The sequence below is a fragment of the Uranotaenia lowii genome, chromosome 1 (genome assembly GCF_029784155.1).
Source record: "Uranotaenia lowii strain MFRU-FL chromosome 1, ASM2978415v1, whole genome shotgun sequence".
In the NCBI taxonomy this organism is placed as follows: domain Eukaryota; kingdom Metazoa; phylum Arthropoda; class Insecta; order Diptera; family Culicidae; genus Uranotaenia; species Uranotaenia lowii.
In genome coordinates this window covers 84,219,176-84,237,492 of record NC_073691.1, presented here as the reverse complement: position 1 = coordinate 84,237,492, position 18,317 = coordinate 84,219,176, and the positions used below count along the sequence as shown (strand labels likewise).

Here is an 18,317-nt window from a genome sequence, read left to right as displayed (position 1 = left end):
TGTTTTTTTATACTTATTTATTAACTCAAAAATAACCTGAATATAAAACCATACATCTTCACACCCTTTGGTGCTTTGCTGATAAATAGCACATCAATTTTAGGAACTACACGTTTATGTTTAAAAAAGAAACCAAAGAAGTAAGTTGCCCGATATCATTTTCCAGTGACGACAAATCCAATTCAAACTGAAACGGGTTCAGTTTCTACTTTAAATAGCTCACACTACATAGATGCTCATTGTTTGAAGCATTAGCAGTGTAACCAATCCTTGTAAAAATAAAAACTGCGAGTAAACTGGTAAGCTATAAAATAAATTTTAAGACACTAAAAAATTCGTTATTGGGATGAATAAACCCATTGTGCTTAAAATTCCGGGAAAAAAAGGAAAAATTCGCTAATTGATGAAACAATTTGTTATACCCCATAGCCAGACTTGTGTGCCGTGACCGGAAACAATTCGACCCTACAACAAGAAACGATAGGAACAGGGAAGAATTTCTTGAAGTGGTAAATTCCAAGCAAAGCCATTCCCAGAGCCAGAGTAGATTAACGTAGTTAATGATCGTTTGCAAACTGATATTTACGGGTGATGCATCAGCTGATTGATTTTTTTTTGCAGATGTCTAATCATCTTCCAAAGCTTTTGCATAAAGGCGCCCGCACAATAGCCCGTCGCGTTGACATTTCATTTTGGGGATACCATTTTCCGCTTGAGCCACCACAATGGTGCGTCGCGTCAGTGACAGCATTGTACTAAAACGCTAAACTTGTTCTAAACAGCAGCGTTTTCCAGCGTCGAAATTTGAACCGACAAAATTCCCTGTTTTTTTTGCGGGAACCAAGAATTGTAACCAAGGGAAAGTTTCTAGCCAAGATTGTCAAGATTCGTCGCGTAAATGTAAATGTCGAGGAAGTGCTAGTGATTAAGTGTAGAGTGGAGCGGACCTGCCTTTGAACCCGAAAAAGCCTCGAACGCAGCCAATCAACATATGCGCACAACGATATTGGCACACAGCACCAGATGGCAGCACCTGTCACGCATGAGGAGTCAGGGTTGAACACGTCAGCAGATCATGGAGGCTGAGTTGCTGAGGGGAAACCGGAGAAAGGGACAGAGGGGCAAGAAGGGTTAACGGCTGGGTACGGAACGCCATCGACCTTAAACAAAATGGTCATTATTAAGTTGTATCTCTGAGCGCGTACTACGGCAAGCCAAATCGGCCGAGTACGATTCGTTCCGCATTGGAAAATAGTGCCAAACCCGTGAAAGAAGCCCGACGCAAACTACGGACAACTACGGGACAGAGAACAACAAGCTCGTTTGTTTGTGGAAGGGATCTACCAGGACCCCGTAATTTACCCTTGAATTCCGATATCGGTTCCCGAGGCAGCTCACCTGAACGCCGCGCCCATCCAGAACGTGGACGGCCCGTTGACTCCTGCTTGAGGACGTCGTGAATTACCACCACGGACTTATCGACGTGCCGCATACCACCCGTCAGCGCTGTGTGACTCCGCTGTAACTCACCAAGTCCCGGAATTGCGATAGCAGGCCGCGAACTACTCTTGGCTAACCGAACCCACCCTAGCAATTCGGTAGTTTCGCCGCGCAACTAGAAGGTCGTGAGATTTCCGGTTCCGAACGAGGAGGAGGTGTACGCGAGAAGAGGGGCCCGAGAGCAGACGCGTGAGGTAGGAAAGATTGTGCCATTGTATATTGTATTGCGGATCCGTCGACAAGTGCCTTTTGCACCTTTGAGGAAGGGGAATAAAGTGGGCGAGCAAAGCTCGAAAGTTATTCATTTAGCGTTTCCTTGTAGTTCTTTGAATTCGAAAAGCCGACCCTGAGGCAAGAATTGGGGGAGTCTTAACAGTGCTGGGTAGTGACTCAACCATAGGTTACACTTTGGCGCCCAACGTGGGGCCTTTCACCTACCTATCAACAGTTGACCTCACACAAGCCTTCTTGCAAGTTCCTCTTGAGAAGGAATCCAGAAAGCTAACAGCATTCTCCATTCCCGGCCTTGGGTTGTTCCAGTTCTGTAGGTTACCCTTCGGATTGGTCAACTCAACGGCAACTTTATCCAAAGTTCTAGATCGTGTTCTAGGTTACGGTGCTTTAGAGCCTTCGATTTTTGTCTATATAGATGACATCGTAGTGGCAAGTCATACATTCGATGAGCACCTAGAAAAACTAAAAGATTTGGCGTTGAGATTGAAGAAGGCAAATCTTCAAATCAATGTCGAAAAGTCGAACTTCTGTTGCTCTGAACTTCCTTATTTAGGCTATGTTCTATCCAGAGAAGGGTTACGACCTAACCCGGATCGAGTCCAAGCGATCCTGGGGTATGAGGTCCCTAGGTCAGTGAGAGCACTTCGTCGATTCCTCGGTATGATTAATTACTACCGCAGGTTTATCGACAAGTTCAGCGAACTCACTGGACCACTCACTGATCTACTGAAAAATAAACCGAAGAAGGTCCAGTGGAACAGAACAGCAGAAGATTCGTTCATCGCCATAAAGGAACGATTAATATCGGCTCCGGTCATGGCTAACCCGGACTTTGCATTGCCATTCGCAGTACAAACTGATGCTAGTGACAACGCAATTGCGGGGGTGTTAACACAGGTACAAAATGGCGAGGAGCGGGTGATTGCTTACCATTCCGAGAAGCTGAAGGGGGCAGAACTTCATTACCACGCAGCGGAGAAGGAGGGCTTAGCCGCTCTCCGCTGTATAGAAAAGTTCCGGGGGTACATCGAGGGAACTCGTTTTACCCTTGTTACAGATTCGTCGGCCTTAACGTTCATCATGAGGGCAAAATGGAAGTCGTCCTCGAGACTCAGCAGATGGAGCATCACCCTCCAACAATACGATATGGAGATAAAGCACAGAAAAGGAAAAGAAAATATTGTAGCAGATGCATTATCACGGTCTATTGAAACGATCGATACGGGCGACAAGTGGTTCACAAATCTATTTAAATCTGTAGAATCAGACCCAGAACGGTATATGGATTTCAAAATTGACAGTGGTAAACTGTACAAATTTGTATCCTCCCGCTCTGATGTTCTGGACTACAGATTTGAATGGAAACAGTGTGTCCCCGAATCAGCGCGTACACGAATCGTTCAAGAGCAACACGACGGAAATCTCCATATCGGCTTTGAAAAATGCATCAATCAAATAAAAAAACGTTACTACTGGCCACGAATGTCGGCCGATGTAAAGAAATACATCGCAAATTGCGAGTCGTGTAAAATAAACAAACATTCGACAGTGTCGACAGCGCCAATGATGGGGAGGCAGCGAGTCGCAACCAGGCCCTTCCAAATTGTCTGCATGGACTACATCCAATCGCTGCCCCGATCCAAGCAAGGCAATGCCCATCTTCTAGTAGTGATGGATCTGTTCTCCAAATATTGCCTGCTGGTACCAGTGAAAAAAATCACTAGCAGTAGCCTATGCAACATTTTGGAGGAGCAATGGTTTCGACGACTTGCTGTCCCCCAAATTGTGATTTCAGATAATGCTTCAACCTTCTTATCGAAAGAATTCCAAGGATTGCTAAAAAATTATGAAATTGAGCACTGGGCCAATGCACGGCACCGCAGTCAGGCGAATCCTGCGGAACGCCTGAATAGAACGATCAATTCCATGATTCGTTCATACGTACGCACGGACCAGCGCCTCTGGGATTCAAAAATTTCCGAAATGGAATGCATCCTAAATAATACCGTACATTATTCCACGAAATTTTCGCCCTACAGAATCATTTTTGGGCATGAAATGATTACACGAGGGAGTGACCATCGATTGGAAGAAAACAGCAATAATGAGCTCAATGAAAACGAAAGAATAAAAAACTTCCAAAACATTAATAAAAAAATATTTGAGCATGTCAAAGACAACCTCAGAAAAAGCCATGAAACTACCGAAAAGCAATATAATTTGCGTCATAAACGGTACTCACCAACCTTCGATGTAGGACAGCGGGTCTACAAAAAAGCCTTCAGGCAATCAGCAGCGGGGTCAGCCTTCAATGCGAAATTGGGGCCCCAGTTTGTCCCGGTCATCATTATGGCCAAAAAAGGCACTAGCTCGTATCGGGTCTCCGATTTGAATGGCAGAGACCTGGGAGTGTTTTCCGCTGCAGACCTGAAAGCATAAAAAAAAAATCAATTAACGGTCACTCCATAAATAAGAGAAAATAAAAGAAAAAAGAATCATTTCATTAAAATTAAAAAAAAAAAAGGTTTAGATTCCTCTGGAATGATTGGGAATGTTCGACTTGTGAAGAAATCATTTTAAGCGAACACCCGAATAAAAAAAAAAGGTAATCCACAAAAAGAAAATAATCTCCCATAAATGAAAGGTGAACGAACTTTCAATCTAATGATAAACACACAGATCAATCAAATAAATCCAATTGGATTCTGCACTTGCACTTGCGCATACCATCACATCAGCTGCATAAGAACGTCGTAAAAACAGAATCGTCGGTTGCCAGCAAAGTTTCATTACATAGAGCGCAAGGCAAGTGGCTCTTTCCACGGAGAATGAGCTAGTGTGCGAATCAATATCAACACGCACACCATTACCTTGGGAAAAGCATATTGATCGATCAAAACAAAATCCAATTGGATTATGCGACATCATTCGCTCCAGCATAGGTCAGCTGCATGGCAACTCGTTGCGGACAAATTCGTTAAGAGCCGTGAGAATTTGCAACAACGAGCTCTGTGATGGCCGCTGTGTTGGATGTGGATGATAGTCAGCAAAAAAAAAAAAATACTAGGTCTCGACGAAAACCTTGACCTTGAAAGCGCACATGTTAGTGGCACACGGAACACGGCAAATAATTTTCACTTTTTCAAGAACACTCGCACTCACCTTATAGGGATTCCGCCGAAACGCTCCGGTTGTGACCAGCCAAGGCAGGCAAAAGAAGCATAATCCTCCTGTGAGAAAAATAAAACATTAATTAAATGCTCGAAGAGGATTTGTGTAAGAAGTACTTACCATTTCGTGCAACACTTGCCAGTCAACCGCATGGGAGCCGCAAACTAGAAGAAAATCCAGATTCTCTCTCATCCCTTCTTTCCTTCCTTCTTCTAACTTTGACAGTTCTACAGCAGTGTTCCCGTCCGAAAATCTTTGCTGCTCTTATCGTTTTAGCTCAAATAGAGCTGGGAGAAACTGCTCCATTGAAATTGTTTTATTAGTTCTGTTCATTCCAAAAATATTTTAACGCGTTTAAGTTAGTTTAGCTAGTTTTAATTTTTGTATTGTTTATTCCGGAATAAATTAGTGTACACTAGGAAATAAATTAGAATAAAAATAAGGTAATTTAGATAGGTCGTTTTTTTTTTAATTTGTTGTGTAAAAAAAAAAGGTTAATAGTTTAAAATCTAGATGAATCTCATCATTGTTGGTTATTAACTGGTTGCCGTGGATACGCTGGAGACCGGAGTCGAAAGACGTTGATGGTCAGTAGAGGCCTAGCCTTGAAATAGAGAGGAGTTGGCTTGCCAACGATGATAACTTATGACCCCGTTCCACAACAGGCACTAGGAATTGGTTGCTTTTTCCAAATGAACCGACCCTGATCTTGTCGGAGGCGGGAAGTATTCTGAGATGGGTTTTGGTTAAAAAAATGGAACGCAGTCAAGCCCGGTTTAGAGTTCGTCTGGTTCAGAGCTATGTGTTTTAGTTTGGCGTTTCTTGCGTGTAATATGAAAAAAATATTAGCTTGCTAATATTTTTTTTACCCGAGCTGGAGGAGAGTGTAACCAAGGGAAAGTTTCTAGCCAAGATTGTCAAGATTCGTCGCGTAAATGTAAATGTCGAGGAAGTGCTAGTGATTAAGTGTAGAGTGGAGCGGACCTGCCTTTGAACCCGAAAAAGCCTCGAACGCAGCCAATCAACATATGCGCACAACGATATTGGCACACAGCACCAGATGGCAGCACCTGTCACGCATGAGGAGTCAGGGTTGAACACGTCAGCAGATCATGGAGGCTGAGTTGCTGAGGGGAAACCGGAGAAAGGGACAGAGGGGCAAGAAGGGTTAACGGCTGGGTACGGAACGCCATCGACCTTAAACAAAATGGTCATTATTAAGTTGTATCTCTGAGCGCGTACTACGGCAAGCCAAATCGGCCGAGTACGATTCGTTCCGCATTGGAAAATAGTGCCAAACCCGTGAAAGAAGCCCGACGCAAACTACGGACAACTACGGGACAGAGAACAACAAGCTCGTTTGTTTGTGGAAGGGATCTACCAGGACCCCGTAATTTACCCTTGAATTCCGATATCGGTTCCCGAGGCAGCTCACCTGAACGCCGCGCCCATCCAGAACGTGGACGGCCCGTTGACTCCTGCTTGAGGACGTCGTGAATTACCACCACGGACTTATCGACGTGCCGCATACCACCCGTCAGCGCTGTGTGACTCCGCTGTAACTCACCAAGTCCCGGAATTGCGATAGCAGGCCGCGAACTACTCTTGGCTAACCGAACCCACCCTAGCAATTCGGTAGTTTCGCCGCGCAACTAGAAGGTCGTGAGATTTCCGGTTCCGAACGAGGAGGAGGTGTACGCGAGAAGAGGGGCCCGAGAGCAGACGCGTGAGGTAGGAAAGATTGTGCCATTGTATATTGTATTGCGGATCCGTCGACAAGTGCCTTTTGCACCTTTGAGGAAGGGGAATAAAGTGGGCGAGCAAAGCTCGAAAGTTATTCATTTAGCGTTTCCTTGTAGTTCTTTGAATTCGAAAAGCCGACCCTGAGGCAAGAATTGGGGGAGTCTTAACAGTGCTGGGTAGTGACTCAACCATAGGTTACAGAATTTATGAAAATTTTTCTTGTCGATTCAGATATTATTTAGTATATTATCACAAATTTTGACGGATCTTCGAATTATTGTGGTTAAAACCCGAATCACTGTTTTAAAACGAGAAAAAAACAATATTCCCATTGGATTTCCTACTTGTCGCGCTACAAAACACCCTGGCATCAGCTTTGTCGCGCTTTCCAATGCGCTCAGCATGACAGATCTGCGCTTTTTCCAAGGAGATGAGAGCTGGTTTGTCGGGTGCACGTGTTGCGTTGCTTGTTGCCTCAGCATGACATCAGCCTTAAGCATCAGTAGCAAAAAAGGTTGTTTATATTTTTTTTATTTAGATACTTTTTTTTTTTTTTTTTAATATATCTTTATTTGTACCAATTCATCATTACATTTATATTACATTAATACATTAAATTAGGTGTTCAGTTCAATAATGAACTTTCAGAGCCCTATAGTTAAATAATCACTAACATTTATTTATTTGACTTAAATTTGCTGAGCGCAATCAAGCATTTTAATAAAGGAGAACATCCTGTCGTGTAAAAAATATTTTAAACTTACAACTAAAAACTAAAGCTATCCTAAAATTAAACTAATTGTAGAGAGAGCGAATCTCTGCGATGGAAGACTGCATCGATTTGCCTCTGAAGTTGGAGATTATTTTGTTGGCCATCTCTTCGATAGTTTCAATGCCTGCAATCCGATGAAGATCTTCGGTGCTGTGCCAAGGTGGAAGCCGCAAAATCATTTTCAGAACCTTGTTCTGAATCCTCTGGATGGCTTTCTTCCTCGTCGCGCAGCAGCTAGACCAAATCGGAACTGCATACATTATCGCTGGTCGGAATACCTGTTTGTAGATTAACATCTTATTTCGCAGACACAACCTGGATTTCCTGTTGATGAGAGAATAAAGAGATTTAGTATATTTATTACACTTAGATTGAATATCTTCAATGTGATTTTTAAAAGTAAGATTCCGATCAAGTGTAAGTCCCAAGTACTTCACGTGATCAGACCATTCTAAAGAAACCCCATTAAAAGTTATGGAATGATTTTCATTAGGTTTTAAAAAATTTGCTCTTGGTTTATGGGGAAATAAAATAAGTTGAGTTTTGGAAGCGTTAGGAGAAATTTTCCACATTTTCAAGTAATTCAAAAAGGAATTTAAATTTTGTTGCAATCTACTGCGTACCACCCGTAAATTTCGACCTTTGGCTGAAAGCAAAGTATCATCAGCAAATAGTCTTCTACCTTTTCCTTCTGGTACATCAGGAAGATCAGAAGTAAAAATATTGTATAAGATTGGCCCAAGTATACTGCCCTGAGGGACACCAGCTCTAATGGGTGTCCTTTCAGAGCATGCATTTTGATAGCTTACTTGTAAGGTTCGGCTAGTCAAATAATTTTGAATAATTTTGGTGAGATATACAGGAAAATCAAATCGAGCTAATTTAGCTACTAAACCTTTGTGCCAAACACTGTCAAAAGCTTTTTCAATATCAAGAAGAGCAACACCAGTTGAATATCCTTCAGATTTGCTAGCGTTAATCATATTAGTTACACTTAAAAGTTGATGTGTAGTAGAATGTCCATGACGAAAACCAAATTGTTCAACAGGGAAAATAGAATTCTGATTGATGTGAATCATCATTCTATTCAAAATAACTCTCTCAAATAGTTTACTTAAAGAAGGAAGTAAACTAATTGGTCGATAACTTGAAGGCTCTGAAGCACTTTTTCCAGGTTTCAAAATTGGAGTTACTTTGGCATTTTTCCATTTATTGGGAAAATAAGCCAAATGAAAACATTTATTGAAGATTTTAACTAAAAAATTTAAAGTGCTTTCAGGCAACTTTTTAATAAGAATATAGAAAATCCCATCTTCCCCTGGAGCTTTCATATTTTTAAATTTTTTGAAAATCAATTTAAGTTCATCAATATTTGTCTCACAAGAACTTTCAAATACATTTTGTTTAGAAAGAATATCATCAAATTCAAGGGAAATTTGAGCATCAATTGGACTTACAACGTTTAAATTAGAATCATGAGCAGACTCAAATTGTTGGGCTAATTTTCGAGCTTTTTCTGCATTAGTTAAAAGAAGTTTATCCCCATCTTTCAAAGTAGGAATTGGCTTCTGGGGCTTTTTCAGAATTTTAGTTAATTTCCAAAATGGCTTTGAGTAGGGTTTTATGTCCTCTACTGCTTTAGCAAAATTTTCATTACGAATGAAATTTAAACGACGTTTGATCTCTTTTTGAAGGTCGCAATAAATTAATTTCAAATAAGGATCCCTAGTACGTTGATATTGGCGTCGACGAATGTTTTTCAGTCGTATCAAAAACTGAAGATCATCATCAATTAAAGGTTGATTAAATTTATGTTTAACTTTGGGTATTGAAGCGGCTTTAGCATTGACTATTGAAGTTGTCAAATTTTCTACAGCCAAATCAATATCTTCTATTGAATTAAGTGGAACGTTTACATCTAAATTACGTTCAATAAAATTCCTATATCGCTCCCAGTCAGCTTTTTGAAAGTTAAAAGTTGATTTTAAAGGGGTTTCAATGGGACTTTGGGATATAGAAAAAGTTACTGGAAGGTGGTCTGAATCGAGGTCCGCATGAGTAACTAATTGACTACAATGCTCGCCTAAATCCGTTAGAACCAAATCAATTGTGGAGGGATTTCTAATTGAAGAAAAACAAGTATGCCCATTAGGATATTCAACAGTATAATAACCTGCAGAGCAGTCGTTAAATAAAATATTCCCATTTGAATTTGATGAAATATTATTCCAAGATCGGTGTTTTGCATTAAAGTCACCAATAATAAAAAATTTAGATTTATTTCTGGTGAGTTTTTGTAAATCTCCCTTCAAAAAATTTTTCTGTTCACCGCTGCATTGGAAAGGCAAATATGCGGCAACAATTATAATTTTCCCCATAGAAGTTTCTAATTCAATTCCAATTGTTTCTAAGACTTTTGTATTGAAAGAAGGAAGAAGTCTAAATTTGAGACGACTATTGATGACAATAGCTACACCCCCACCTTGTCGATCAAGTCGATCATTTCGTAAAATTTATTTATTTAGATACTTATTAGGCTTTCAACTTGCCGTTAATTTGCCTCTTGTTTTTAATTTACAAAAGCTAGCCCTATGCATAAAAGCAAACAAATCGAAATTTTCGTGTTGCGCGATATCCAATTTTCAAACCTTTCACGCCCCTAAACTCGTGATTTTCTTCAAAACATATTAACTTATCAAATAATAAACATTTGCGCGGAGTCTGGAATGAAACTATTGACCACCATAATGATTATACGTTGCCTATAGAGAAGCATATTCAGCATTATAGCACTGATCATACTGACAGGACCCTTAGAATTGTATACCGATTGGCATAAAGTCATTTGGCATAAAGCCGTTTGGCATAACGCCGTTTGGCATAAAAGTCGTTTGGCATAAAGCCGTTTGACATAATGGCCGTTTGGCATAATGGTCGTTTGGCATAATGGCCGTTTGGCATAACGGCCGTTTGGCATAACGGCCGTTTGGCATAACGGTCATTTGGCATAAAATATTGCATTTACTTTGGGCATGAAGACGAGGTCATCCTAAAATAATGGATCAAAATTTCGAGGAAGCCTCCTCACGCTTCGCGTTCGAACTAAAATGATGTATGGTCCTTACGCTTCGCGTTGCGGACCGGTCTAGGGGATTGTCCCTAGCATTGGGTAAACCTAGAAACACGGGGCCTTCCTAGGGTTTTTAATAAACCTAGAAAGACGGGGCCGTCCTAAATTTATTTATCAAAATTTCCAGGAAGCCTCCTCACGCTTCGCGTTCGAACTAAAACGACGTATGGTCCTTACGCTTCGCGTTGCGGACCGGGCTAGGGGATTGTCCCTAGCTTTGGATAGAGACACGGGCCTTACTAGGGATTTGAATAAACCTAGAAACTCGGTAAATTGAAAAAAAAAACTAATGTATTTTAATTTTTAGCAACATTTTATGTAACCTTATGAGTTTTTATATTTTTATGCCAAACGGCCATTATGCCAAACGGCCATTATGCCAAACGACTTTTATGCCAAACGGCGTTATGCCAAACGGCTTTATGCCAAATGACTTTAGGCCAAACGGCGTAGGACCCTTAGAACAAAAATTCGATCATTTTCTGGCTCATTTTTTTCGTCACATTTAGCAGGTTCGCAATACCGACGGTAGGTGGCGAACCTACCATTTTTCCGATACAAATGCCCTGTAGGAAAAATGTACCTGTTTAGCACGATTTTATCGTCTCGATTGCCAATTTTTTTTCGAAAGTTGAGTGGAACTTTCTATCTGGGATAGCATTTCTTCAAATCGATCGATGCGCATTCTGGAATCGATATTGCGTACTTTTGGAAAAATTATTCAATAAACGAAATCGAGTGTCCAGTCAGTATGATCAGTGATTATAGTATACATTAGGGCGCTTTCTCACACAGCACTCGCAGAGCTAAACCTTACATAGCAACCGATAGTCGTAATGATATTAAATGTGTTTTGAATGTTGGAGTTCAGCTTAGTCAGATTTTTTTGTAGTCATTAGGTCGAAGAAATTTAAAAAAAAAAATGCAAGAAATCCTTGCTAAGACGTATTTGTGATACGAGGCCCTGTTTTACAATAGAAATTATTAGTTATTTGAATATTAACTCCGAGCAAACAAAATGTCAACATTCATTAGCGTTATTGCAATAAAGGACAGAAAAATCGTCACAAAAGCTATGTCAATATGTATATACATTACCTTTAATGGAGAGATGTTTATCAGACACTTGTTCAACGTTATATCAAGTCCGCACGCACTGATTATCTTAGGCCTTTTCAACACAGTCACAGCTGTTCTTCAGAATCTAGAGAATTAAAAGCCTATTAGCTTTGAAAATCATTCGTTAATGTACAGCGGCGACGATTGATGAGTCTATTCGGTCTATTCCTAAATAGATTTTTCTTCGATGATGAGTTGGTTTTTCTTTAAGGGACTGAAGCGTGTTGTTGCCTTATGAGCCCCGAGAGAAAACTTGCACTTCTCACTGACACTGCACAAAGCAAAATTAATCGCAGTAACAACGAAGCACATCCAAGTAGCTCAGTAATCCGAGCTGGCAGATAACGAGAAAGAATATGTCAATTTCCTTATCATACTATGTCCTGCAGCTACTTTCACCTCAGATAATCTTTAAATTTTTTATTGCGTCGTTTAAACATGCTTTATTTAACACGAAACACTTTAAAAGTTTCTTTTTTTTGCGCACGAGAAAACTTGTTAGCTGTTTTTATCAAAGTTCATCACCGCCATATGCAAAGGAAAAGTTTCCAACATTGCACATTCATTTAAGCACTAACCATCAGTAGAAAATGGAAAATCAATACCAGGCTAGGATGTTATCCGCCCTTGTTTCCCGAATAGAGGATCATCAAGGAACCATTATTTCTTCGTTTTGATATTCACCTGTTTTACCAACAAAGTTTCCTTATATCACAAACATTTTCCAGATAGTTTTGGCAGAAAATCTGCCATTTTTTCCAACCAATTTGGGGCAAATGATTTTCTTAGCCTTAAACTTTTCAAAATGTCCGTTCACATAGACCGAGTTCACCAACCAAAGTGAAACTGGTGAGTTAGCAACTGAGGCTGAGAGCCACACACAGTACCAGGTACAGACAGTGTGAAGGCAGAGTATTCGACCAAAGGCAAAGCCAACCGAGTGGTTGCCTTGTGTGCTGTCTGTACTGTGTGTATGGTGGTCTTGTCGCATAAAGCTGAACGTGAGAATCTTCCCCCTGCTGGTTTGATTGAGAAAACAGGCGTCTCTGTGTGCTGCTGGCTGGCTGTATACACTTTACTACAGAATGAGTTTGTGAGCTTTCGGTATTCAAACCATTCAAAATGTATGCTCAATGCTCCCTCTCGTGCGATAGGGGGTGTGCTGTGCTGTCCACCTCCAACGCACTCTCTGTTTGCATACATTTGGACTATGGACAGCTAGAGGGTTGCGAATAAAGGATACGGAAAGGAAAAAAAATATTTTTTTAAATCATACATCATAGCCCTAGTATTGAAAATAATTATTTCTTCTTCAATTTTGATTATTTAAAAAAAATTAAATTCAAAGGCTATGGATACCCCCCAATTTGTTAAGCTCGTGGACTCTCGCTTGACACCGATCAAATCAGCTGTAAGCTTGAGCATAAAAGAGAGAGATAAATATTGAGGCCAAATGGGGTACGTTCATATATTATTTATGTTGACATTAGATTACCACAGATAATAATTATGTAGGTACAACACAGACTTGCAGCTGCTGAGACTGATTGAAACTAAAAGTTTTAATCTTTTAGTTTCAATCAGTCTCAGCAGCTGCAAATAAATAAATTTTGGATCATTTCAATTTTTTTGGATAAATAGCATTAATGAACAAGGCCATAAATTTAACATAAAATATAAAACCGAAGACAATTGCCTTATAATGATCGTTAATGCCAATACGCGACATTTTTTCATTTAAGAGACCATGACACAAGGCAACAAAATTCGAAATTTCCAAGATACGCCGTAAAACGTATTTAGTAGTTAATGAAATGATTTATTAGGGTTTGTTCTTTTTCTGTATTTGTTCATAATAATAGAAATAGAAATAAAATTTTTTATCACTAGCACTATACATTAGTAACATTACTGTACACTACCACTACAAGGCCTCAATGAGCAAAACGTGTTCTGTATGTTTACGATTGTTTGCTTAAGTCTACCTACATAAATAGATCATCAGTTTTAGAAGAGAACAGGTTATGTCGTGAGACGGAACACCAAATAAATAAATAAATAATCAAATAAATAAATATAGACGAAGATCAATAACTTTTGGGAAACTTTTTTTTCGAACATGTAGTCCAAGCCAAGTCCATCATAGCTAACACATCCCTCACTGGAACGTCAGGCAGTTTTCCTCGGGCCCGAAGGGAATCTATAAAGTTCGCTCTGGCGACAAGGTGGTCCTCATACGACCAAACAGTTTGCTCGATGTCTTCGTAACATAGGCCGCGCAATTCCGCATTCAAGGAATAATGATTGTACATGAGACGGAAAAATAAACGAATAAATTCCCCACTCATGTTGAATCTATAAAACCAGGGTTTGAAGCTTACCTTAGAATGTAGCCAGCCATCCAACTCATCCTCGTCCCATTTGCGCTGTTATAACTTTTTTCTTCCACGGTAGATTTTCTGAACCCCATACCTAGTTTTTTTTTCTCGTCAAGATCGAACCTTATATTGCTCATCCGTGTACATCCAAAAACCAAATACATAACCCATTCTGATCAATTCCCAAATCTCGTACTGATTTCATACTAAAAATACTTTTTTTTCATTTTTTTTTTCGTTACGGTCAAGATCTTTCGAACCGTGTATTGCACATCCGTGTACACCGGAAAACCAAGTTTCATATATTTTTACCGAGTCTCCTTTGTACCCTTTTTTGTGCAAAACTATAGAATTTAACAAAGATTCCGAAAAAAAGGTTTAATATTTTTCGATCAAAAACTAACTGGATAATAATTTATGCTACGCTGAGAAACCATGACATGCAGAAACGAGCACTGCCAAACATAATTGGCCTTTTCCTTGCAAATGCATTGCAGCAGTGCATTGTGCAGAACGCACTTTTCTTCGCTTCATTCCTGAGAGCTCTGCTCTTTTTTTTCTGAAAATCCATCACACTGTAAAATTATAGAAGGTGTAAAAAGTCTGTAATTTGGTGTCACTCATTTTTTATTCATACAATTTCAAGCTGCCAGGAAGCTGCTCTGCGGCATATGTTGGTTCTTGCCCAATGGTCTAGCGAATTCTGAATCCACCATAACTGATTCATCATTACCAGAAGCATCATTCTAATATAACTAGTGGTTTTATCATCAGTAGAAGTCTCAATCTGATGCAACAAGCTCATCATAAGCAGATGTTTCAATCATATGTAACAGTCGTAACAGTTTTATCATAAATCAGCGGTTTTGTTTCGCTTCAGCAGCGTATTATTACCAGAAGTCTCAATTCACTGCAACAGATTTGACATAAGCAGAAGTCTCAATCCGCAATAAAAATGTAGTCATAAATAAAAGTTGATCCGCTTTTCGCTGTTTTTCTTATCAAAAGATGGCTCAATCCATTGTAACAGTAATATCAAGAGTGGAAGTTTTAATCCACCGTGCCAATGTTGTTAATACCACCGAATGTCTCAGATCAGTGGCATAAATTTAAGCGGTATCTAAAGTATAAAAAATAAATAAAATGTCTTAGCGTCTCGGTTTCACTTGATGGTTTTGTTGAATGAAATGCCCAGCAAAATCCAAAGTTTGTACCAGATTTGAGCGGGTTTAAGGAAGTTCTTCGAGTAAACATACAAAGCCAGTAATTTTCACTAAAAGGTATCAAATTTTCAAAATAAAATTTTGCCTACATTATAGAGACCTTATCACTTCTAAGATAAAAGCTAACCTAATGAAAATACGAATCTTTGCTAATTGTAGAGCAAATCTAGTTTAATTGAATCGATCATCTCCATATTCTCGGAGTCGTAGGCTAGCATTGTTCGCGATCCAGGTGATAGCAAACAGAGGTTTTCGATTCTAGGAACAATATTTCCTGGACTAGACTCTGCCTGGGAACCGACGGCAGAAGGTGCCGTCGAATCAATCGTCGAACTACCATCGGGACTGTACAGATTATTCGCCTGGTCGGCACCGATGCCCATCTTGTCGTAGGACTCGTTGAGCAGTTCATCGAGAGTGCGGTTGATATCTTCGTCGGATTTGAACTGATCCTCATCCAACGGTTGCGGTTTTTCGATGGGACTGGGTGCCGATTGCACGTTTAACGGAGACAGGGCCGGTTCATCGTTGTGGGTGATTGGGGTGGTCTCGTTCAACGTCGGGAGTATCGAGGATGATTGGAGTAGCTTCTGGAGCAGATCGCCCGGTTGACGAACGACAGTACCCGGAGGTTGCATCAAGCACTTGTGAGTTCGTTGGGATACCTTGTAGCGGAAACTTTTGTCGCATGCGGTACATTTGTACGGTTGGGTATTGGTGTGTATTCGACGATGGACGAGGTAAGAAACGCGTTGTCGGAAGCATTTCCCTGTTGAGAGAAACAGAAAATATGAGTTCAGGATCTTCTTCAATGGAGCAGTCCATAAAGGTAAATGCGGCTGTCTCAAGAGATGTATGTAAGTATTCCGGGCTTAAAGGGTAACTTGAGAAAACATCGAGCAAAAATATATATCAAGCAATTGGGAATTGATCAATTATCATCTTGAAAAGCCGTAATAACATATTCGGAAAGTTACCGCATGTTTCGCAGGAAAAGGGCTTCTCACCGCTGTGAATACGCTCGTGGTTGTGTAGAGTGGACAGTTCCTTGAACGCACGGCCGCAAACCGCACAAACATGTGGTTTTTCATCGCTATGGTACAGCAGATGTTTGTGATAGGACTGTTGAAAGGTAAAGGCTTTGCCGCAGATTTGGCACGAGTAGGGCATCTCTCCTGGAAAAACGATAAACGATCATTTTGGACAAGACTGGAAAGAACTTCAAAACGGGTGAAGTTTACCTGTGTGCAGTCGTTTGTGTTTCTTGAGGAAATATTTGGTGGTGAAGCTCTTGAGACAAACGTCACACTCCCACTGTTTACAACTTTCGCCGGAACCTACTGCATTAGATTGAGGGGAAGGTTGCGAAGGAGAGGGTACAGAGTTTTCAACTTTCGGAGAAGGAACATTGGGTGAGGCGATAGGGTTGGTGAAGTTAGACTCAACCAGAGGTGACTTCGGAGGAGGTTGAGTGGGAGATGCAGGGATGGTTTTCGGGAGATAAATTAACTCTGGTAACTGACTCGGATCGATGATTCTTATTATTTGTGATTCACTAATGGGCATCGGAAGGGATGAAGTAGAAGATTGTTGAAGTGGCGGAGGTGAAGATTGAAGTGTTATCGGATGCGACAGCGGGGACAAGGGATGCAGTTGAGGAAGATGCTGTATTGGTGGCGTCGTTAGGTTCGTAGTTGGTAGCAAAGGGGGTGGTAGAAGATTTGAAGGCTTGATTGGCACCGTATTGGAGATAATACGTGAAATTACGTCACGACTTTTGTAAACAGGTGTCACAGTAACAGATGAAATTGTATTCGTAGGAACGCTGCTGTTACTAACACCAGTATTCGTATTGCTGCTACCCTTTCTCGGATAACCTAAATGTACAACACGCATATGAATCTTCAGTGAACCTTTCATTTTGAAGGTTTTAGAGCACATCGTGCATGGATATCGGTTATCAACCTTCTCCAGTCTGAAGCCAGAGCCGTGTGACCCGGTAAACTCATGAAATACACTCTTATGCATGCGCAATAAATTATGGTCACGAAATTCGTCTCCACAAACGTCGCATTTCATGCTACTTGTTACGATGATGGTTTGCACTGTTTTAACTGGAGCTGTAATACTCGGGCTAGGATTAGCAAATTCTTTCGACGATTCTTTGCTTGACTTCCGTTCATTCTTGAGTTGATTAGTTATAGGACCTGGCTTATCATCTGCCTCGCCCGTTTCTTCATCCTGTCCCAAGAGGGAATGCCCAAAAAGGTGAATCGTTAGCTTATCCAATCCCAACACTTCGTCAGCACAAATCGGACATTTTAATGGCCGAGAGGTAACCTTTAGCAAGCTTATACGTAAGGCATCGATATTCGGGAAATTCGACTGACAGCACAGAGGACAGGACAGATTTCTGGTGCACATTTCGAGCCTCGAAACTCTCGCCTTTTCCATCCGTGGAAGATAGACGAACCACTCCAAAATTGGACAAATCTAACGTTTTCAATTTTTGCACATATTAAAAGAATCGAAAAATTTTCACCTCACTTCAGATAGATGGGTACGTTGCGAATGAAAACTCAACGGAGGAAGTGTCTGCGCAGGAGATCGCTGGTTCTGGTACCAGGATCGATACGGTTTGCGCAGTTCGAAGCTGGTTTGTCATAAAAACATGCTGGACGCGATCCGTTCAAAAATAGCTCCGCGTTACGATACACAAATCAGCTAGGCGTGAGGCGTAGAACGTTACTGCGCGTGGTCGGTCATGTTTATCTTTTCGAATAATTCGAGGCAACAGGTTGATGCCGACGACCATTGCCGGTTGAACGTTCGAAAAAATAATATCATTAATTTTTTTTCTTAACATGTGAGAATGTTAGATTAAGAACCTAAAGGGATTCTCTACTACATTTTCAAAGACGTCTTTTAAAATAACTATATTCCGTTTCAGGTTGAAAGGATGTCTTTGAAGTTATTAAACATGCTCATAAAACAAAATCTGAAAAGGAATAATATCCACGAATTACGTACACACTTGCACTTTGAAA

At 40.5% G+C, this 18,317-nt stretch overlaps 2 protein-coding genes across 4 annotated transcripts in view; both read right to left on the bottom strand.

Annotated features, from left to right (window-relative positions):
• Nucleotides 1-12,519, bottom strand: part of LOC129739900 (E3 ubiquitin-protein ligase TRIP12) — a 47,525-nt gene extending 35,006 nt beyond the window's left edge. The window contains exons 1-2 of one of the 2 annotated variants that reach the window (XM_055731442.1): nt 12,354-12,515; nt 11,649-11,754 (exon numbers count right to left, since the gene is read on the bottom strand). The gene's annotated coding sequence lies outside the window, so the exon portion shown is untranslated. Of the gene's footprint in view, nt 1-11,648 lie in introns of both variants that reach the window. The other variant, XM_055731441.1, reaches the window with a different exon arrangement.
• A 2,841-nt stretch (nt 12,520-15,360) lies between these two features.
• LOC129751238 (zinc finger protein 236) lies at nt 15,361-18,271 on the bottom strand. 2 transcript variants are annotated; one of them, XM_055746628.1, is made up of 3 exons: nt 16,512-18,271; nt 16,278-16,445; nt 15,361-16,039 (listed from the first exon to the last, which is right to left on the bottom strand). In XM_055746628.1, the coding sequence occupies exons 1-3, from the start codon at nt 17,722-17,724 to the stop codon at nt 15,420-15,422; spliced, it is 2,001 nt and encodes a 666-aa protein (XP_055602603.1). In that variant the 5' UTR covers nt 17,725-18,271; the 3' UTR covers nt 15,361-15,419. The 2 variants fall into 2 exon arrangements, with proteins under 2 accessions (XP_055602603.1, XP_055602594.1); XM_055746619.1 differs by having other exon boundaries at nt 16,248-16,445; nt 16,512-18,267.
• Nucleotides 18,272-18,317: the final 46 nt, after the last annotated feature.

Excerpts from the sequence above, each read along its gene's own strand:
- LOC129751238 (XM_055746619.1), bottom strand. The coding sequence starts at position 17,724 with ATGGAAAAGGCGAGAGTTTCGAGGCTCGAAATGTGCACCAGAAATCTG. Across the intron at positions 16,446-16,511 it reads ACACAAACGACTGCACACAG|GAGAGATGCCCTACTCGTGC; the intron begins GTAAACTTCACC and ends TCGTTTTTCCAG. Across the intron at positions 16,040-16,247 it reads CTTTTCCTGCGAAACATGCG|GGAAATGCTTCCGACAACGC; the intron begins GTAACTTTCCGA and ends TTCTCTCAACAG.